Raw genomic sequence first — 23,287 nt, 5'->3', positions numbered from 1 at the left:
TTTTGTATACTTCCCCTGAGTAATGTGCTTGGTTTTATGTACCTACATATTTGTAAAAAGACATTTAAACTGGTAGTGTGCTTTGGATTTTTATAAATTACAAGCAGGTAAGTGTGTTCCATTTTGATAATGACGTTTAATGATAATGACTAAAAATACTGCACACTTAAAATTGTTATAGTTTGATTACAAAATAAATTCATGCCAGAAATGGCAACTTCTTTATAAAGTAAATAAAGTTTTAAACTCTAAAAAAATGTAGTTGACAATGTTCGGGGACAATTATCTTCCAGTTGGTTTTCTGTTTTGCTTGTGATTTGGCCTATTGATGTTGGGAAGCGTTGTCTAATCCTGGCCCCCTCTGTTCCTAGGTAACAGGCAAAAACGGTGCCAGCAACAGCGGCCCTGCCAGGCCAAACCCATGTGGCTCGGTGTTATTCACTCTGATCCATATGGTCAGGCTGGAGATGGTCCCTGGAGGGGTGTTAACACTCAGCAACCCACCCGCCTCCCTCCCTTCAGAGCTTTCCTGCACGGCTCCTGCTGCTTGCCCATGTGTGATTCTTGATTAATTTTTCATTTTTAATGAAGTTTGATCATGTTTATTATTTCTCATGATTGACTGCCTGGTACTCCTCCCATGTAATTGATAAAGCCCATATTTCTTCATCTGTCTCCTCTTTCTTTAGGGTAAAGTTGCTAGATTGTGTGCCATGGTTAATGTTAGATTTATTGGTCCCATTAGATGTATAAATTATCTCTCTTTCTCTCCACAGGAAGTTCTACAGACTTTGACCAAGTTTTGTTTCCCCTTCTATGTGGACAGGTAGTGTCAGATTTTCAAACTTTACTAGAAAAAAAAGTGTCAATAAACCTGCTATGGAAAATAAAAACCATACCATTCTTAACATTCTGTCTGTTTAACCATGATTTAAAACACCTATGTTCCAAGGAGAGTTGCAGTATTCTCCTTTCCTGGGGATTTTATTGACACTATCAAAAAGTTTAAAGCCTAGAGCTTTGCATTGGTTAGTTTGTGAGATATATTTTGCATGACATTAAATTTTTTATTTTGGTTATCAGACTCAAACCATGGTTAAGAATGGTTGGTATTTAATCCAGTGCTATTTAATTTTTATTGAAATAGGAATATATTTGACTTAACCAAGTAGTATTGCGTAACTCCATGGCCTTACGAGTATTATATAGACTTTGTTTTTCTTAGACTTCAACTTAAAATTTAAATCAGCATAGGCCCAACTTGTTTAAAGGTGTTCAGCTATTTAAAAAGCACATTGCCGAATAGTGTCTTGCATTTTGTTTAGGTGTCTAAGAATGGTATCTCTGGGGAAATAAGCATTTTCAGTAGATTTCTAGACTAAAAAATAAAAATCATCTAAACATTTCCTTAGTATTTGCATTATGATTAACTGTTTCTTGAAGTGGTATGAATATCAGAACTTGAAGATAATTAAAATAGTCTGAGGGTCTTTTTTTGTTTTTTTATTTTTAAATAAGCCAATAGCTTATTTTTAAATGGCTTATTTTTAAAAACAATTTTAGAAGAGCTTTTTTAACTTCTAAAACTATAATTTACTAATAATGCTAATAAAATGACAAAACAGTCATCTTAATCTTATTTTCAAGGAAGGTCTACTGTATTTTTCATTACAGTTTAAGCATTGTTTTTGCAATCATTTATTTTTTCACTTGACTGCTGCCTATTCGTAATGTTGTCTTCATGGAAAATTGAACTATTAGACTGTATAAATGTTAAGTTCCACTTTTAGCGACAGAGGTTTTAGAAAATATCATTATAAATAATAAGTGGCATAATCTGTTCCAAGAAAGCTATGCAATGTGCCCATCTTCAGGAAGGTTCTATCATATATTTTAGTGTACCCAGATGAGGCAGACCTGAAGGAGTTTAGTGATTTAGAGTGCATGTGGGTAGTGTACTGCTTGGATCTTTTCTACACTCTGTAGTAGCAGTGTCCTGGTTTATTTGGCATAAACCTAAAAATGGTGTGAGATGAGAACTGGTAGCCAAAGGAGTTTAAAAGAATACTAAAAAGCAAAGGAGTACTAAAAAGCAGCTTTGGAATGTTGCCAGCCACTTATAATCACTGTTTTCTGTGGTTCTAACATGTTATTTTTTAAAGCCAATCAACCATCGTAGTATTTCCAGACTCGGGCCTTTTAAAATCCTGGTACCAGGGCTGTTTTAGTAGCAGGTTGATGCTCAAAACAGAATAGCCTTAATTTTAAGAGGGTCAGCCTTTGTAATGAGAGTCTTCTTGTCTCTTCTTTATCCTATTCCTTCTAAAAATAGCAAGGAAGTAGGGTTTTGTTTAGAGACGTTTAATGCAAACTTCACATTTATATGTATGAATTAGTGATGCATGAAATCTCCTCCAGTTGCTTATAAAATGTATTACAAATTATGGCAAGGGCATATTTATACAAATTAATAAAGGTGAAATGTTTTTAAAATGTCGCTAGGTATTTAACAAAGAAAAATAAGAATATATCTTTACATGACTCCTTGATAAGAGTGGTGATCTGTTTTGGATAGGTATTCCTTAATTGACTTTATAAACTAATATTAGAAGAAATAAGCAATGAGATTAAATCCCTCCCAGCACGCGCGCGCGCGCACACACACACACACACACACACACACACACACACACACACACACACACACACACACACACACACACACACACACACACACTCATGCCCCACACACATCTTTACTTACCTACCTGTCTGGGTGATTACATTCTGAAATGGAAGAAAAACAGAGTCCTTAAGTTATAGTGCTAAAATCTGTTTTGTCACCAGTAACGGCTGATGTCCTTTTTTCTAAAATGCTTCTCTCCAAATTACCCTCCCCTAATCGTGTTCCTCATTTTTTTTTTTTCACAAAACAATTTGGGACAGAAATGTCTCTTTATGGGTATATTTTATTCTTTACTGTATACAATGGTTCTTTCTTACATTGTGTTGTATTATGCACCCTGTAGGCATTGATAACTTTTATTGATACAAAAAAATCAACTTAGTTGGGGGACTATATATTTTCTCTTCTGTTGCCCCACTTCTAACTGTGGCATACTTCACTGCAGAAGAGATAATAATAATTAAGTTTGTTTACAAAAAAATACAAAGGTTCTAACGTCACTGCTTTTTATTAGCTCGCAGTTAGCACTGTCAAATGGATATGCCCAGATTCTGAGGCCCACAATGCCCCGCAGAGGTATTTATGATATTGTTTGACTTAGAAAATATGTCGTCATGGGAGATGAGTAATGCCCCGGGTGATTATGTTCAAAAAAGAAAGCTACCTAATCTTTTCAGTATCTGTGCTTTTCTACCTCAAGGAACAGTAAATACAACTTTCTGACATTTCTAGTCTATATCAAGAGTGGGATTTTCACAGTCGTCATCAAATCACCCATTAACATTGGCATCTTGCTGTCTCTTCTGTTGTTTTAAGGTTTTTCTTTCTGAAACTAGGGCTTATGAAAAATAATAATGCTGGTAGCCCTTCAAAAGAAAGTGCTTTCTCATGTGTTATCTCATTTTATCCTTCTGTCATAAAAGATGAGAACAAGTGCTGTTATCATCACTGGAAGAAAGCTAAGCTGTAGAGAAATCGTGACTTGCCCAAGGTCCACTTAGGCTGCTAGCACAGTCTAGACATCCATCTCCCAAATGAGTACATTTCTCAGTAGACCACCTTGTGGGAAGACTAGTCACCAGATAGAGGGAGGTAAGGAAGGAAATTAGTATTTCAGTTCTTAATTGATTCTAGTCAACATGCTGGACGTTTTTACAGTAATACCTCATTTATTCTTCCCAGCAACTCTAGGAGATAGGTGGCGGTGGTATCTCTTTTACAAAAGGGCAAAGGAAGGTTCAGAATGTGTAGCATTATGTTGGGTGGTGTGGAAATGGTATCAGACTTGGAGCTCTGCTGTCCATGCATTTCTCAGTCTAGTCCAGAATGTATTGTAAAGACACAGTAAACAATATCTATCCAAAAGGATAATGAGGTTGGGAAAGACTGAGATGGTCAGAGAAAACATCATATAGTGGGTGAGGCTTGTGTTGAGACTGCAAGGACAGCAAGAATGGGGTAAGTGGAAGGGAGAGCCCAACACCCCACATGCGCTGAAGAACAAGGTAGAGGAGAAACTGCGAATGAGCCTAGAGATCATTTGGCCAGAGCAGATGGAGCCTCCTGCTGAGAGGGTAATGTGTGCGGTAAGAGCTTGGGCTCTGACTACAGGAGGCCTTGAAAATGTGTGGGAATGAGACCACAGGATTTTAAAGCTGAAATTCATCTGGCTTAAGCATCCCATTTTACAGAAGGGAAAGTAAGATCCATAGAGGTGAAATGACTTCCTTATGTCACAGCTATGTAATTACAGAGCCGGGGGGCGGGGGGACGGATAATCTTATTCCCAAGCCAGAGTTATTTCTACCCTACCCTGTACTTGAAGCACTTGGTGGAAAGGAGCAGTGAAATGACAGTGCTGAGATCCCTGTATCACTCTCAAAAAGTTTTTATTCTTGATGAAAGCAGGCTCTTCAAAAAAATAAAAAAGATTTGAATCCCATTTCATATTGTGGTGCTACTTACTTGCTCTTGATAGCTGGCAACCTGCTTCAGTTAGTCAAAGCACTCAAGAGACTCACTGGATGGTGGAAAAGCTATTCTCCATGTTGTGCTTATCTTCTTTCAGAACCCAGAAAACCAGCTACTATTCAGTTGTCCTGTTAATTATACTAGTACACACAAGTGACATGAGCATGAAGTGAAATGACATCTTTTCAAGGGCAGAGGCACAGTTTAATGGTTTAGGATGTAATCACAGATGCAAATGTGGTTCAAATGCTATTTACCATTTTATTATATATCTGTTATGTGCCACGCATTCTGTTGTGCTCTTTTCCTGCATTAAAATCTTACACATTTGCAAGGTTGCCATTATCATAATGCCACATATGAGGAAACAGAGGCTCAGCTAGGTTCGCTAATGTGCCCAAGGTCCCACCATTGGTAAGTGGCGGAGCTGCTGTGGGAACCCACGTTTGTCTGACTTCCAGTTCCATCATACTTGTTCTATATCATACTGCCGTTGTTAGATCCATCACACCACAAAGAAAGCCACCAAGCAAACTCTTAACATTTATTTCAAAGGCAATATGTAGTTATTGTAAAAAAGTAGAAAATTCAGGTAACTGAAGACAATGAAACCCATTTTTATTCAGATAATTGAAAGAAAATGAAACTAAGGTGCATGATTAGTGCATTAGTATATGTCTGCCCAGATCTCTCCTCTCGCTTCCACTTCTATGCATTCATCCTGCTGTGCTTTTCAAAACTGAATCCATTTGGCCACTTGCATCCCTTGTTTTCCACCCTTGGTTTAGTCCCTTGATTTAGCTTAAGCTCTTGGTTAAGCTGTACCCCATGGTCATTTTCTGTAGCATTTGAGAACCATGAAGCAATTGGGCTTTAGTGGACAAAGCATCGGGGGTATCAACCAGGAGACCTAGGTTACAATTTTGGTTCTGCCGTTGACTTGCTCTGTGCCGTGAGGCAAGTGGCCTCTCCCATGACTACCTTAGTTTCTTCATGGACGAAATGAGGGAATTGAACTAGGTCTCTGTTGTTCCTTCTAGTTTTGATTCTTTGTTTTGTTTTGATACTTTTCCATTCTCCATTTATGATTCATTTTTACATTGTCGGGCTCATGTAGATGAGGGAGTGGAGGGATCTCTCTTCTTAGAATTATCCAGTGAGTTTCTCGAGCAGAGTGTGTGACCTGCTCTTGGTCCCCAGGCATTTTGGGTCAATGCCATCTTTGCCACTTGGATCTTTGAGCAGGGAATGTGAAAAACTCGAGTTTTAGGCAGATGGAAGTTGTGTTTATGGAAAGAAACTGTGAGGCTCATGTAACTAAAGGTTGGGAGATGTGGTAGTTTGATAAAACTTGATTCCCGCCTGATGTCTCATATACAGTGAAGGAAAGGAGAAGCAGCTCTTATGGATGCCTTGCAGTAGATGGCCCAACAGGTCAGCTAGGAAGCTGTAATGAACAGAACAGCAAAATATTTCTATTCCATCTCTCAAATTTTATAATTTCATAGCAATGGTAATTATTTTCACTGTGTACCTATTAGATGTCATTTACTTTGTATACATTATTTCTAACCCTCAAAACCACTTTGCAAGGTAAGTATTATTCCCATTTTAGAGATGAGGCTCAGAGAGGTGCAGTAACTTGACTGTGCTCACATCCGTAGTGAGTGGCATATCTGGGATTCTAATCCAAAGTCCAAACCTTACTGTTTCATCTTCTTTCTCCTGCATCATAAGTCTCTGCCTCTATTGAATCATTCCCAACAGCTTAAAAACAAGCTCTGGTATTCCTCCATCCTAAAAATAATACCCGTCTTCGACTCTTCATTCCCATTCAATTACTGCCTAATTCTCCACTTCTTGGAAGAGTTACCTACACATTTTAACTTATTGCTCAGCCCTCTTCAGCTTGTCATTCTACTAGAGCTTTTCTTATCAAGACTGTCTAAAACCTCCATGTTGCTCAATCCAATCGACGTTTTTTCCTCTTATCCTGATGCCTGTGGATTTGGTCGACCACTCCCTCCTGCTTGTTCTGCCTGGTGGCCCTTCTTTTCTTCTTTGATGATCTCTTCTCTAGCCATCCTCTAAATTGCTATTTCTGTAACTTAGTCCTGGATCCTCTTCTGTTTCTCTCAATTCTCTTCCTAAGTGATCTTATCCTTTACCATGGTGTTAAATACCATCTTTGTATAGATGATTTCCAAATTTATAGCTCCAGCCCAAACTTTTCCCCTGATTTCCTACGTAGTATGTTCAGCTATGTACTGGACATTTCTATTTACAGGTTTCTTAGACTTAACATGTCCCAGATAAAACTCTTGGAACTCTTCCCAAACACGTTAGACTTTCCTACCATTAAATGGTAATATGCTGCCTTTTTACTCCATCTCAGTCCATCTGCTGGCTCTAACTTGGATCTATCCACCTGATCCATTTTCACTCTCACTACAAGAGTTAAGCCACCATCCAATCTCACCTGGACTATTGCTGTAGCCTCCTGACTGCTTTCTCTGTTCCTACTTTTGCCTTCTTCCAAACTGTTCTCCACGTAAGAGTCAGATAAAAATTTTAGAACTGTAGGCCAGACTGTTACTCGCTTGATTAAAATCCTTCAATACCTTTCCACTGCCCTTATTAATCAATCAATCAGCCAATCCTAATTCTTTACCATGGTCTATGGGGCTCTCTGCATGATCTGGTGCTTGCTTTATCTTGCACCTTGTTAAGCCACTTCCTCCCTGTCTCTGGGGCCTTAACTGTGCTGGTGACCTTTTAGTACCTTGAACATGCCCAGCTCTTTCCAGCTGAAGAATCTCTGTGCAGCTCTTTCTCTGCCTGAAACACCCAGTGCCCTGCTTGTGGAGTGGCTGCTCCGTCCCATCCTTTAGGTCAGTATTGTCAGCATTCTTGAGAAGCTGTCTCTGACCACATTGTCTCAGTAGGGCTTTTCCTTCTCTTCCATTTTCTTCTGTCTTTGTTCTTTCTTTCGTTTCATATAACACTAACACAAGCTGTATGCTTTGAGTTTATTACGCTTTCTCCAACTAGACAGGAAGCTCCACAGCAGGATGGATGTTGTATATCCAGCACTTGTTACGGTGCCCAATATAGTTGCTCAGTTTGTAAGATGGGTAACTAAACTTAAAAGTGAGGCTGATAGGGCTTCCCTGGTGGCGCAGTGGTTGAGAGTCCACCTGCCGATGCAGGGGACACGGGTTCGTGCCCTGGTCTGGGAAGATCCCACATGCCACGGAGCGGCTGGGCCCGTGAACCATGGCCGCTGAGCCTGCGCGTCCGGAGCCTGTGCTCCACAACGGGAGAGGCCACAACAGTGAGAGGCCCGCATACCGCAAAAACAAAAACAAAACAAAACAAAAAAGAAACAAAAAGAAAAAAAAGTGAGGCTGATATAGAAAATCTGATTTCTCACTGGAAGATTGGAATCAAACTATCCATCCACTTGCTTCATGCCATTTATACACTGAACCTATAAATAACTTGAATATTAGGCACAGTGCTGTAGGAGGGGTCTTGAGTGGCTGACAGGCATTTAAGAGGCAGCATGAATTTTAAAGTCTGTGGTTGGAATGGTCATTACTTTTCTCCTCTGTTTTCCGTATTCACCTAGGCATGGGAAGCACAGCTAAGGGTGATTTTGGTCCTGGTCACCTGGCTTAATTCTGGAAATACTCAAATTTGGTTTCTCTTGCTTAGTGGGAAGTATAGTTAGTCTGTTTGATGAGACAACTATTTGAATTCCTCACATACCTGATTTCCTTAAACCGAGTTGACAACTTCTTTGGAGGGTTTTCATCGTGTTTGATGCAGCATGGAAAGGACTTTGAACCAGAATTGGGCTTGGGTTTTTATTTTGGTCCTGGTTACTTTGAAAAAAGCAAACCCAAACCACCATCACAACAAAACACCCTGAGCCTCAGTTTCCCCATCTATGAAACAAGAGAATTGGACGAGATGGTTTCTAAGATTCCCACTACCTTTAATCATCATGAAATCTCTGATTCCTGTAAAAAATGCACGGATTCTGATCCTGGAGGTAATCACAAAAACTGCAGCCTTTAAGGGAACCAACGCTTTCTTTCCCCAAAGTCATTTTTTATGGAGAAATAGTAGAGGGGGAATGACAAATTCCTTGAAGATTCAGACTCCTTTGAGTTAATCTGAACTCAATTTGACTGTTAATTTGAGTGTCCAAGGAAAAAATATTTTAGAGTTTAATGGTCTGGGGCTTTTAATGACTTGTACTTCACCCTACTAGGAATTTAAAAGGTGAATCAACTGAGAATAATGTGTCCCCTTCTAAGTTGTGGCACCCCAAAAAGAATCTTTTTCACTTTAATGTAAGAATGAGTAACTCACTTGGTCACCCAGAGGACTCCCCCTTGCTGAAAGGCAGCCTTCCTTCCTCCATTTATAAGTATTACAAAGCTGAGTCAGTCAGGAAGATTCTAAGCAAATGGATGATTTTAACATGAATTTTAGTTTTCATTCAGATTGGTAGCAGCTTGTATCTCTTTTATTAATTGTTCCTACAATGGTCTAGCCTTTATACCAAATGCTTATCTCACTTATTCCTCAAATATGCTTTGGGTTGGGTGGTAGTTTCCAGGAGAAGAAACTGAGCTACTTAGAGGTTAAGTAACTTGCTAAATTAAGGCCCAGTTAGCAAGTGATTGAATTGGGATTTGAACGAAGTAAATGAGTAATGAATCTTTCTTTGAGCCTACAATGTAGCTGAAAGAATTTTCAGCCTTTTTAAAGGTAGTGAAAAGATAATAGAGAAATTAATGACATTCAAATCACAAACCAAGTTGTGTTCCTTCTGTGTCCTTTTCCTAGAAATCCTGGGTGTTTTCTTTTCATCTAGTCCTATCAATACCCTTTCCTTCTAGGATGCTTCTTTTTAAACAGTCTAGAAGTGAAGTCAAACCCTGAGTTAAAATAATGAACAGTCATATTTTACATGATCACATGATAGTATTTCATAAAAGCATGACCTTATTTGTAACTTAGAATCATCCTGACCTGTTGGTTTAAATATTTCAATAATACAGGTTTTCCCCCTCCCCCAATGAGGCCCACTTTTTTCCCCAATCACTTTAATTATGTGAGCTAGAATCCTGTTTCTCACACATCTTTAGTTCTCAACCTTGTTAAAATTAATCATATAATCCCCCTTTAAAACATAGTATTAAATCACCATAGTAACACAGTATCCAAGCTTTATAGATAAAACATAACAGCCATAAGAAGGTAGTTTGGTGTCCCCTTGACAGCTCTGTAACTTTTGTAGAAATATGTTCCTTCTCCTGGCTTGTGTAAGGTGGAGGGATAGCATTACTTAACTTACACCTGTTTTATTACCACATTGCTTTTAAATTGCTACCTTGTTTTTGTTCACCTTCCTAGTTAAAAAAGGAGTGTTGGAACATTCTTTTCTTTCTGAATTATTTTCTTGTACTCTCTAACCACTCCTTGAGGGCTGGAATTGTTTCCTTTAATATGACCAGTAGGGTCCACTGACCTTTTGTTCTGGAATACCTTGAAAGTCTCTTTAATTTTCTTATGTGGCCTGTATAAGGGAGTGTTAGGAAAAAAAAGGCTATCCATATTTGAAAACTTAATTCACATCCTATCAAAAAACTCAATCAGTCTGCCTTTGGAAAAGGCCTGGTGAACCATGATTTTTCATTTCTACTGACAATTTATAACAGATTATAGGTGAGAGCATCAATTTGAATATTTTATCAATTTGAGGATATTTTGTAAAATATGTTCTGTATAAGATACAATACTAGTTAATGAGTTCCTTTGAATAATTCAATGTCACATTCTAAAATATTATGTTAGCATAAATTCGTGTATTAGAGTTTGTAACATTTAGCTTCTTTTTAAAAAGGAATCTAAGCTAACTGGTAAACTGATGTTAAAAAGTGGATTTTTTAAACATTTTGTAACTTTAAAAAAGAGTTTCTAGATTAATGTGATTAGTAATATGCTTTTTAATTTTTTGAAGCAGATGTTTTCTATTTTATGTGTGGTTTGCTGATTTTTGTGTTGATGCAGGAATTTTTAGCTTTTATCTTAAATGTTTTTCTTTAAAACCTTGTTTCCATTTCTTAGAAAATACCTTGCATTGATAAGACATTTGCTATTTCTGTCCTGTAAGATATAAAATATATTCCTCATAAATTTGGAAATTATGAAAGATACAGGAATTTAGGAATATAACAGCTAACCTTTCCCTCTTTTGAATTCCAGGTCCTCCCCTTAGTAGCTCTGTGAACTTGATTCAGTTATTTACCTGTTCAGTTCTATAGTTTCCTTTTCTGTAAAATGGGAACATCTTCTAAATTCCAGGGTTGCTGGGAGAGTCAATGAGATGGTATAATATCAAGTGTCTAACTTTGTGGCTGGTACTTCAATTCTGCTGTTGCAATCCCTGTTATTTTCTGAACTAGAGGAATGATCAAGTGAGCATCATTACCAGCGAGCTGGCAGAGAGGGCTTTGGCGTCAGATGGGTCTGGGTTTAAAATTCAGCTTTTTGCAGTTTACCAGCTGGCACCTTAGGCAGTGCCACTGTAGGTTATTTCTTCATCTATAAAATGAGGTTAATAGAATGCACCTTTCAGAACTGGATGCAGTGATCAACAGGGACACCTGCCTGAGCTCAGCAAGTAGGAGGTTTGGTAGCTGTGATGACGTGGTCACTGCTTGCTGTCATTTTTTTGTTTTTAAATACTAGCTCACAGTCTGTTCCCTTGAAGTGTGTAAATTTTAAGTTCATTTATAAAGAATTCCACTGAGAAAGGAAATGTTACAGGTTCAACGACTTGTTGTGATTAGATACTTTATCAGGAAACTTACTGCACATTCATTTTCCCCTTTGTTCTGTCTCTGCCGCAGCCTCTCAGTTAGCCAAGTTGGCCAGAACTTCACGTTTGTGCTCACTGACATTGACAGCAAACAGAGATTCGGATTCTGCCGCTTATCTTCAGGAGCCAAGAGTTGCTTCTGTATCTTAAGGTAAGGAAAATGGCTTTGGCTATTGGCTAGTTCTGTGAAACAATGTCAGCATTTACGTTGTTCTTCTGTAATTAAATTTTCCAGCTGTTCTTTTTATTTTCCTATCTGTTTCCCAAAAGTCACTGCACTTGGGGCGAAGGACTTCACAGTGTTGTCCTTGCACTTTAAGTTCTACAGATAATTGTATTTATTTATTTGTATCACATCCCTTGGGTGGGAAAAGGGATCATTGCTTCTGGGGAGTGTGTAGAAGCTGGAGAATCAGCATGGCTTCAGTTCCTCCTGCTGTTATCTGGAGCTGTCAGAAATTAGCCTGTTAGGCTTTCCCTTGGACATTTTGTGTATGTAAGATTATTAATAAAGTATGTGTCTGTAGCTCAGGACGTCTTGCAGACACTGATTGTGTCCTTCTCAGAGTAACACCCCTGCCCCCTTTGGGTCAATGAGTGAGTAACTGTTTCCCAACTTGGCTCCCTCTGTAGAGGTTTGAAAAAAGTGCAGAATCCTGTAAGAAGGCTTCTTTAGGTCTTCTAAAACCCCCTTCATACACTAGAATCATACTTGCTTACTGCTCCATTTCCTCCTGCCAGAGACGTAAGGCATGTTCTGGGGTGGGAGGATGTGTGGAAATCTGATTTTGGAGCTGCTGGCTCTGGGCTCCTGCTGGGAGCCTCCTGAGGGGGAAGTAAAGGCATCCCACACACCCTCCTCCCCATCTGCCTCGGTTAAGTAGGTGTCAGAGGGGCCTGCCTCCTGTCTCTCTCTGCTCATGTGCAACAGCTCAGGGCAGGACAGCAGGGAGGCGCCCCTGACAAAACCCGGGTCCCCAGGCTTGGGGCTGGGGATAAGAGGCCAGACCCTCTATGAATTCCAGAAAGGGTAGTTCTCTGGTGTACTAGTCTCTGCACTTTCTTCTCCTCCTCACTAGGAAGAGACCGCCCCTGCCCCCCAAACACACACACCCTCACACCATGAGCGGGTGAGGGCTGACTTTCGAAGTGCCTGAGCTCGATAACTGTCAGTCGGGACTGCTACTTCTGCGTTTCTCTACACAAATCTTATTATCATTATTATTTTTAATCAGTGAAATCAACTTTCTTCTTCATCAAGCATAGCATCTAATTTGGGCCCTAGAGAACAACCGCTGGAAAGGCCTTAAGAAGAAGGGACAAAGCCGGCTGCTTGTGAGGCTGCTGTGCTCACGCACACCTCAGTAGTCTAGGCCCAAGGATTGCCTGCCCAGGGTATTAGACTCTGATGTAAATTACTACTTACTTTTTATTTAACAGTGTTTTTTTCAAGAAAATTTTCTCTTCCATTTTTGTCTAATGGTATATTTCAGCCTTGGCTAGGACACTGCATATTTATGTAGTCATTCAAAGGAGATGAGGGTTTAAACCACGTTCTTGAAGTTTTGCAGAAAGGTTTTTGTCCCATGGTGTTTTGGGTTGTGATGTTTCTTTCAAAGCTTGGATGTGTGTGTTGGGGGAAAGGGGACTCTTGAATTGCCATTATTGCATTCTCTCAGCAAATTTCAGAGAGTGAAAATCTGTTTATTTAAAAATTTAAGTTTAAAGATTGCTCGCATCCGATTCTGGCGTTTGACTCTGTGTGTCTACATGTAGGGCCATGGATTTCATGTTTGCGAGAAGCTAGTTGAATAGCCTCTTGCTGTCATCATTTAGAATGAAAAATAACAGCAATTTGTGTGTTTTCTGTCTGTTATACTCGCTTGGAACTATGGAAAAAAATTTGGTGGGTTAATTCATTCATCTGTTTGTCAGCCCTTAATTGAACGCCTACTATTAGCTAGTCCCTGTCCTTGAAGAGTTCCCAAGACGAGCTGGGGAGACAGATGATTATGCTATAATATGCTATATATAACACATAGAACGACCCCATGGCATAATGTCTTCTTACTGTTGATAATCTAGTGCCAGAGGATAGTGGCTGTAGTTAAAAATAGTCTTCTGTGACTCCTGGGACATGAATTTCATGGGTATTTAACATGAGGGCGGAAGGCTCTCTTTATCTTATCCACCTTTTGCTTATATACAGGGCACACAAAATGGCACTTTCCCTGTGCTTGGTTTGGAAACATTGCTGGGCCGAGACTAGCATATGAGTGGAACGGTTTCTGTTAACCCTGGATGACTGGTTGGTGACATGTCCAGTGGAGAGTGGAGAAGTCTGCCAAGAGAACGTGGGTGGGATTTGGGTCTGGGTTACATTATAAGTATCATCCTCTTTTGCTGTTTGGTCTCCTTCCTTTAGTTAACGTGTGTCTTGAGGTCCAGTCATCTTTCTCAGTGTGCCTAGTACTATAGCTCAAGTCTGCTCGGAAGCCACCTTTACTTTTGTTTTCCATTTTTTCCCATGAGGGATGTAGTTCCTAGTGATGGCATCCATGCAGACATAGCCTCCACTGTTCTAGGATTAACTTCTTAGGGTCACTTTCTTTCTGGCTGCTGTCCCAAGCTCATATGCTTCCTGGCCCATATGAGCGACTGGACCTTTCTGCCTTCACACATTTACCCATCCTCCCAGACTCAGCTTGGCCACTTCTCAGAGTAGCCTTCTCCAGGCAGAGGTAATCATCCCATCCTCTAGATGCACCCAGCATGCTTTCACACTTCAGTTACACACTCATAAGCCTTGATCTTCCTTTGTCTTTCTCCTATTGAACAGTTAACTCTTTAGGGGTAAAGACTGTGTCTTAAACAACTCTGTATCCCCAGCACTTAGTGTAGTGCTCGACCAAGATATTGTGTGCATGGCCTTCAGAGACAGGGAGATCCGTTCCATTCGGTTGGAAGAACAGGAAATGGATACTGAGGGCTCTGAGTGAGAGGACAGGCCACATTGGACACTAGTTCAAAGAGAAAATATGAAATCCAGTTATTGGTTCATATTACCAAACAATTCATGTTAGTCATAAGAGGTGCACCTTTGAGTGTCACAGTGGAGATTCAGTGACACAGTGGACAGACATTATGTCCATAAAGGACTAGGTCATCAGTATTTACAAAATTTGAACTTAATTTCACAATGAAAGGTTCTTAGACATCCTTTATTCAGTATAACTTATTAGGTTCATTGTGAGGGGCATTGTCCTTCCCCCTAGAATGTAAGCTCCATGAAGGCTTGGAATTCTTACCTTTGTTCGTTTTGTTCACAAATACACCCAAAGTGTATTTAAGAATGTCTGCACATAGTAGACAGTTAGTAATACTTGTTTTATGAAAGATTGAATCTCTGAGTTTTTTTGTTTCTTTTTTTGCTGTATGCGGGCCTCTCACTGTTGTTGCCTCTCCTGTTGTGGAGCACAGGCTCCGGACGCACAGGCTCAGTGGCCATGGCTCACGGGCCCAGCCGCTCTGCGACATGTGGGATCCTCCCGGACTGGGGCATGAACCCACGTCCCCTAGCATTGGCAGGCGGACTCTCAACCACTGCGCCACCAGGGAAGCCCTCTGAGTTTATTTTTAAACATTTTTTCAAAGTTGGTTTGAACTCTTGTCACCAGCTAACCTTGACAGAGATGTAGTTGTACTGAAGTATAAGTCTTGTTAATGAAAGTACCGTGGTATATAAAGTCAAATGCACTATTTCTTCCCACAATTGACTGGTTCTCTCTATTAAAGCATTTTAATTTACCTTGAGAGTCACCATTATATTATTTAACTAGCTGCTAGTTAAATAATCTAGTTAATACTAGATTAAAAGCACCAGCTAGGAGAACAGGAGTTACGGGTAAGTTAGTTGTTCTTCATTATAAACCCAGGAATCTGAGAAAGTATTTTAGCATTTTTAGATAGCACCATCTGAATCTAAGATATAATAAGTATTTACCTCTGAAATCTTTCAAATATCATAAGACGGAGTGACCTAAATCACTTTTTTTGTGGCTTCTATTGCCCAAATAACACATGCCCCATCAAGGCTTAAACTGTAATGAAATATGCTATTTATAGCCAACTTCTGGTTTTGGATGAACAGAAGGAATGCCAGAGTTCAAACCCATAACTGTATTGCTTGGGGTTGGGGGGAGTAGATTATGGAAGATAAGCCATACAATATTAAATTTCTTTACTCTTTATAAAGGAACTTTAAAAATATTTGTGTTCTACAATTTTCCCCTGTATATATAGGGATCTTATTTCAGCTCTTGAGAAAGCTTGAGTAACTATCTTTATACCCAAATAGGATTGTTCAGAACCTATTATACATTTCGGGAAGAAATAACTTGTTTCATCAAGATGGTATCTAAAATTTTTTTAGTTTAACATTTAAAGTTTTTATTCAATTAGTATCTTTGTATCTAGTATATACCAGGAATGAGCAATGTATAACATGTGGTCTTTGGCCTTTATTTACCTCGGGGTCCCATAAAATAGACACAGATCTAGCCCCAGCGCTCCATGTGAGAACCTTTCAGATGTCATATTCATCCAAGATTTTGGTGAGCTGAATTTTCTGAACTTCGTATTACAAACTGAAAACAATGTATACTTTTTGTCCTTTACCAAATATAAAATTGAATATATTTCTGGGTGCACTGTTCCCAGACCACCTCTGATTTTGATACCCACTTCCCATTTCACTTCTACTACCCTTCCTGTCTTAGGAGCCACTTAATCTTTGGGAAGGGACTCTGTAAACAAGTAATTAAAATATAATGTGATAAGTGCTATTTTAAAAAATATGTATGTGTAGTGTTCTTTGGGGTAACAGATTAGGCAGTGCCCATGTCTGACTTGGAGAATTAGAGAAAGTGTTGCTGATGGGTTCCAGTTAAACTGGGTCTTAGAGAATCAATGGGGGCTTGCCTAGAGGAGAAAGGGAGAAAAGCTCTCTGGGCAGTGAGAACTGGTACACAAAGGCCCAGAGAAATGAAAGGTATAGCAAGATGAAAGAATGATGAGAATTCTGATGAGAGGGTGATAGCAAGAGATGATGCCATAAAAGTCTTGGGGCCAGGCTGTGAAAGCCCTTGTGGGACATGCTCAAGATTTTGGATTTACCCCATAGAAAATGGTGCGCCATGCAATGGTCTGGGGCAGGCGTTAGAAATATTGTTTTTACACCAAGGGTAAAGTGGCTTTTGTACATGAAATTGCTATCTACACAGGCTTGGGATTTTCTGGTTATTGTTAGAGGGATGCTGCACATCACTTTGGGAGTAACACCTGATTTAGATTGGAATTTTCAAGCCTCAACTTTAGTTGTTTTTTTTTTTAAATTATACCTTAATGAAATATGTTCCTTGGCCCTCGTTGGGGAGTTATTGTCCTTCTTCCCATGCAAATTGGCATGTGGGCTTATGTTTAAACGTTAATTGTGTTAAGTGAGAACCATCCTCCTTCTGGAACACTTTCTGTCTTAATGGCAGGAACAACTGTCGCATCGTTTTTTCATCTGTATTGTGCTCATTTCTACTATAAACAGGAAAGCTCAGTTTTCACAGAGAAAAAGAAGCTAGAAGTAATAGAGTCTGGTTTTGAGAACTTTGGCTTCTCTAACTGTTCCAACACATACAGTTTAGGAGAAAAATCAAAGGACTCTTTCCTTAGGCAGGTGCAGTGGCAGAAGCGCTTTTGGATTGTGTTTTAGCTGCTTTGGTTTAAAATAAGTCTATGGGGGATGGGGAAGGGAGTTGGGAAGGAAGGCTGTGGGGACAGCTCCCAGATTTTTACCTTGAAAGCAGGTGCTGCTGAAATACTCCAGAAACAGAACCTCCTATTCTTGTTTTAAGCTATTTATGGTTGTCTCGCCTGAGGGTATCCTGCTATACAAAAATGCACAGCCTGATGTTGAGGGCAGTTTGGGCATCAAAGCTGGGGCCCCTCTGGGAGAAATCAGCCTTTCTTCCCAATGCCTTAAATGCCATTTGGGAAACCTGGATCTTTCATACTATTTAACAGAAGACTTCCCTCTGGTTTTCAAGTGTTTCCATCTCTCTGGGGCTGTTTGGTTTCTTTTTAATTCCTTCTCTTAAAAGTACGATGGGTACAATGTTGTTTTCTGGATGGTCAACTGGGAGAAGGCCTGACTGCTACGCAGATTATAACTCTACTCATTGTGGGTCCTGGCACATGGCTCTGTCAGAAACTGAACCCATGGGATGGGGCTTGCAGAGGCTCTGGTTTACTAGGCCTAGGGCCCTTTCTCAGAGTATTTTGAAAGGCTTGCAGGGGGATGTGTTCATCAGAACATCACTTTGTGGGAGGCTGTAACTTTTTCTTTCTTAATTAAAAAAAATGAAGTGGTTGGGGAATGTTGCATGTTTTATTGCCACACAGATGCTTTCATGCTTAGAAATGTATAATCCTCTAGGGAGTCACAACTCAACAATAGTAACAAGCTGTACAGTTTTAAGAAAATCACCTTTAAAGAGGAGAAAGGAAGATAAATAAAATTGCCCTTGCTCTCCTAGCAGCCTGCTGTTTGAGGGGCTGGGAAGCTGGACAGTTGGAAGGACAGGTGTGTCTTCTGCACCAGCAGCCAGCCTCAGGGCCGCCCACCATAGGAGAAAGCTTCTTTTCTCCTCCTGGTCCTTTACAAAGGAAACCAGCCTGTGAGTTGTGAGTATTTGCAAATCCAAGACTTTGGCTAAAAGAAAATTCTCATTTTGAGATTGAATGAGTTGGGCATTACAGTAGACATGGTATCTTCTCACTCTGTTTTGAAGGCAGAGCATTCATTTTCCTAATGCTCACGAAGCTTAGTGTAGGGCAGCAAGTGAAACCGCCCTAGGAACTCCAGGAGTGCACTTTTTTGTTGTTTCCCCTCCATAGCTTATTCATCTTGCTGCCTCTAGCAACTGCTGCTGATGGCTAATGTTATACCGTTTTGTAGATGGATAGAGTTAAGGCAGGAGAGCTCACTATAGAGGATTTGGAATGGAAGGGAGGAATCAACATTTATTTAATATGCCAGGTGGTTTATATAATTCTCATTTATTCTTATTGCAACCTTATGAAATTATCTCCCTTGTAGAGATAAAGGGCTGGAGACTGAAACAGATACAGTGACTTGGCCAAGATCTCACAAAGAGTAAGTGAAGGAATTTGGTTTGGAACCTAAAATCCAAACCAGAGCTCATACTCTCAACTGCTTTGGGCTTATTGCCATACCTTTATTTTGTGTCTGATGCAAAACTTCAAGTTTTATTTTCTTGCCACCAAGCAAGCTTTACGGGTTTCAAAAGTTTGTTTCTTGGGCTTCCCTGGTGGCGCAGTGGTTGAGAGTCCTCCTGCCGGTGCAGGGGACACGGGTTTGTGCCCCGGTCCGGGAGGATCCCACATGCCGCGGAGCGGCTGGACCCGTGAGCCATGGCCGCTGAGCCTGCTCGTCCGGAGCCTGTGCTCCGCAACGGGAGAGGCCACAACAGTGAGAGACCCGCGTACCGCAAAAAGAAAAAAGTTTGTTTCTCTTCATATATATTTAGATAAAAGAGCCATGATCAGTTGTTTGCCTTTGCAGAATGATCTCAGAGGTGAGTTTAAAGAGCTCTTAAGAATAATGTACTACAGCCCATCCTCATTTTATATATGATGAAATTGAGACCTGTTCCAAGTTCTTTAGCTGGCTAATAGCAATCTTCTGATCCCCAATCCAGAGTCTTGTCCAGGATATGGCAATGATTTTTCCAACTCAGGAGAATAAGCCCGAGACCACCTGTGACTAAGGTTTTTCAGGACTCAGTAACCTCCAGTTAGCATCAAAAAGTCACATCCGCTTTTGGCCAGCGTCATTGCAGTCTGTGTGGACAATCCAACCATACTATTATAAAGAAAATGATACAGTTTTGTTTAAATCTGATGCAGGGTATGTTTGAATGGAAAACCAGTAAAACTGATCCTGCTTTCTGAGAGAAAGAGAGTCTTAAGAATTCCATATGAGGGACGCTTTTTGGGAGACAGGGAAAACATTCTATAGGAGAGGCCAGTTGGTGCTTTTTGGTTGAGTCTGAGTGTCAGCAATTTTTATTGGACCTCCCTGAAAGCAAACCACCTTCCTACAACAGCAACAATAAGCAGAATGTATTTATTTGAGCCTTATCTTTGCTTTTCACTGGGCAGGGGGTAGAAAGGAAAATAACTCAATATGCTTCACACCTAAAATTGCCCTTTGGATCTAAGCTGCACTCTTATTTTAAGAGCAAGATAGATTTGTGAATACAAAGAAGAGTCTGAATTTAGGTTTTCTGGCCCTTCCAATGATCAGTTTTAGAAGCAGTAGGAGGCCTAACATTTATCCCTCGTGGAAAGGCCCCGGAAGACTGAGATAATAGTGTGCCTCTTTACATCATTTCAAACAGAAAACTCATTATGCCATCTGAAGTTTGAAGAGCCCACAATTCTTACAATCAATTATGAGTCACTTATTTTTAAGCTGTAATTTTTTTGAGATTATGAAGATATACTTCCTCATTAGAAGACTTTAGAAAATTTCAGAAAAGTAAGAAAAGCAGTCTATCATCTTATGACTCTAATAATGACTAGATGTGTTTCTTTCCTTGGATTGGGATCATGCTGTAGATATAGTTTTCTACCTAGCTTTTCCATTTATCATATTGTAAGCAAGCATCTTTCCATATCATTAAATATTCTTTCCTGAGAATCTTTTTGACTGTATAACTTATTTTTGTGAGATTGATTTATAAGGGAAGAAGCTCTTAGTTATCTTAAAAAAAATTTCTTGCTAAGACTGAACATGCTTTTAAAAAATGGATTTGTTCCAGTGAATTTGTCATTCAGCTAATTACTTTGGTATTTTTGTTTAAAAGAAAAGCTCAACTACTTTTTATCTTAACGTGTGAGCTATTACCCAATTCTTGACAATGAAGAATAATTATTAACTTATGAAAAGTGAACATAAAAGTATGGAAATAGTATCAAAAGTCTTATTTAAATCAAATGACAAATAATGTATTTAGTTTACTTTTCCTTTTCCTATTTTCACTTTGACATATCTTCAAAGTAATCCTTTTTATTAGTGTGAGTTGTGTTGTAAATTGCAAAAATAATGTAGCATATAGGGAATGCTTTTAAAGTTACATAGCAATATAAATTTTGATTTTTAACATATTACATTCTGAAGGAAAAGAAAGTATATGCATCTTAAAACTTTATGTAGAGATAACTTAGGGAATTTTTAAACGTTGTAGGTAAAATTAAGTTCTGTGCTGTAGTATGCAATGGAAATTGAATAGGTGTTTATTTCTCATTCATGGGACATGTAACTACCAGTAACCTTCAGCAAAACTAAGGGCAATTGTCCTCTAACTCAATTCACAAGTGTTAGACTGCCACTATGGAGACTTTTAATCCCTTATCTATAATATAAAATAATATTTATTACAAAATTAATTCTGAGAGGCATTATTTATGGTTTCTAATCCATTGTATTTCAGATGTCTTTGAAGTAAGGTGGGTGGAGCTTTGTATGTGGGGTTAATTGTCCCATTGTTCATTTATTCAGTCTGGTATTTTAACTAGCTCTTTATGTGTATTAATGAGCCCAAAATGCAGCAAAAATGCTGGGCTCTAAAAGAAACTTGACATTTTAAAACTTATTTAAACGTGTGGTGGAAAAAGAAGTTGAGTGAAATTCAGTGTCCTGTAGTTTTTTTGCCTGAGCTCCTAATGACTGGTTTCCTTTAAAAAATTATTTTTTAAATTCTAGTCCTATAAGAAAATGACAAGTTTTTTGGGGGGATACAAAACTAAAAGCCACACACACAAAAAAAAAACCCAAGTCAAAAAGACTCTAAAGAAACTATATTTGCTAGTGTCCAGTTTTCTGCTGAGCTAGGATTTTTACCATCATCTGTTTAAAAAAAAAAACTCACATATATAGTAATTTTCATTATCATTTTAAAGAAATTTTTAATTTGTACTTTTTCTTTTTTATTAGTATGTGGAAATATACTAAATGTTGATTATCCTCATTAAGTAAAGGTAGCCATTGTTCCCTAACTACTGGAAACAATACTTGTTTTTATCGTTTTTCTCTTTATTAAAATTCTCCAGAGATTATAATTCCAGGTCTTTTTATTTGAAGAGATAGTTTAACTTTCATACAATGGGACTCCCTGACTTTGTCCTCTCCTCAGATTTAGTACTTAAATTGGAATGAACATTGGTACTATATTTGATTTCTTTTTATCTTAAAAATTGGATTAATAATATAAAATATTTTTACTTACCCATCATTCATCTTTTTTCTTTTTTTAAAGGAATATCTATTTATTTATTTATTTATTGTCTGCGTTGGGTCTTTGTTGCTGCACGCGGGCTTTCTCTAGCTTGGGTGAGCGGGGGCTACTCTTTGTTGTGGTGCGCGGGCTTCTCGTTGCGGAGCACGGGCTCAAGGTGCGCGGGCTTCAGTAGTTGTGGCACGTGGGCTCAGTAGTTGTGGCTGGCGGGCTCTAGAGCGCAGCCTTAGTAGTTGTGGCACACGGGCTTAGTTGCTCCGCAGCATGTGGGATCTTCCCGGACCAGGGATGGAACCTGCATCCCCTGCGTTGGCAGGTGGATTCTTAACCACTGCACCACTAGGGGAGTCCCCCCATCATTCATCTTTGTCTCAGTTATTTCAGTGGTGAATTGAGGATAGTACTAACTGAGAATTTTGTTGTGATGACTAATAAAACAGCACTTGATAAATTTCTTTGTGTGTTATATCTACTGTGTAAGTGTTTAACTACAACCCTGTGCCTTTCTTTTGTAAACTGTGAACTGTAACCTGCAAAGAGAAAGAGCACTGATTTTAACTATATGTACACACATAAGTATGTATACATAAGTGTACATATATATTATATATACTCACATAAGTACAGACTTACATAGCAAATACTCAAGTAATCACTAAGTTAAGAAATTTCCAGCACCCAGAATAATATTTTCGCCTATGTATGTATCCCTGAGTAATATGGTATGGTTTTGTCTGGCTTGGAACCTGTATGAATTGAATTATACAATTTGGAATTGTTATTTTAAGTCTTCTTTTGCTTAATTTTTGAGATTTATCTATGCTGTTTCTTTTCTTTGCTATATAGGTGTTCCATATTGTATGACCATACTACAGTTTGTTCATACATTCAACTGTAGGTGGCCATTTGGGCTGTTTCCAGTTCACGGCTTTAATGAACATTTTTGAACAGATATCCTGGTACACAAAGGCACTAGGTTCTTTGGTGTATGGACCTAGGAGTTGAATAGCCAAATGTCTTGGGTACATACATCTTCAACTTTATTGGATAATGCCACATTGTTTTCTAAAGTGGCTATGCCATTTTATGGTTCTGCCAGCTGTGTATAAGCATGCTTCTAGTCCTACACTGCTTCCCCGTCTTGCTTTTTAAAGAAGACATGCAGCTTGCTATTCTCCTTTCACGAAGTCTGTGAGATTTAGGTGTTGTCCCTCTTTATTTCCCTAAAGATTAGTCTGGCCTCATTGTCTGAAGAGGCATTGCTGGAGAAAGAGACAGTGCTGGGGTTGGAAGAGGCAAGTTGATCATCTCTGACGTAAAATGAGCTGTAAGGTGGCATGGCATGAAGAGCATGGTCTG

The 23,287-nt window shown here is 39.2% G+C and overlaps 1 protein-coding gene across 6 annotated transcripts in view; it reads left to right on the top strand.

Annotated features, from left to right (window-relative positions):
- The window catches only part of DENND1A (DENN domain containing 1A), a 494,445-nt gene that overhangs the window by 124,593 nt on the left and 346,565 nt on the right, over window positions 1-23,287 (top strand). For 3 of the 6 annotated variants that reach the window (XM_079927842.1, XM_079927841.1, XM_079927840.1), the window contains exons 3-4: window positions 777-826; window positions 11,587-11,706. In XM_079927842.1, coding sequence (XP_079783968.1) covers window positions 777-826; window positions 11,587-11,706 — 170 coding nt within the window. Of the gene's footprint in view, window positions 1-776; window positions 827-11,223; window positions 11,707-18,705; window positions 18,763-23,287 lie in introns of those variants that run through there. The other 3 variants (XM_079927839.1, XM_079927837.1, XM_079927838.1) reach the window with 2 other exon arrangements.

Source organism: Stenella coeruleoalba (genome assembly GCF_951394435.1).
Source record: "Stenella coeruleoalba genome assembly, chromosome: 7".
In the NCBI taxonomy this organism is placed as follows: domain Eukaryota; kingdom Metazoa; phylum Chordata; class Mammalia; order Artiodactyla; family Delphinidae; genus Stenella; species Stenella coeruleoalba.
This window is presented reverse-complemented; position numbering and strand designations above follow the sequence as displayed.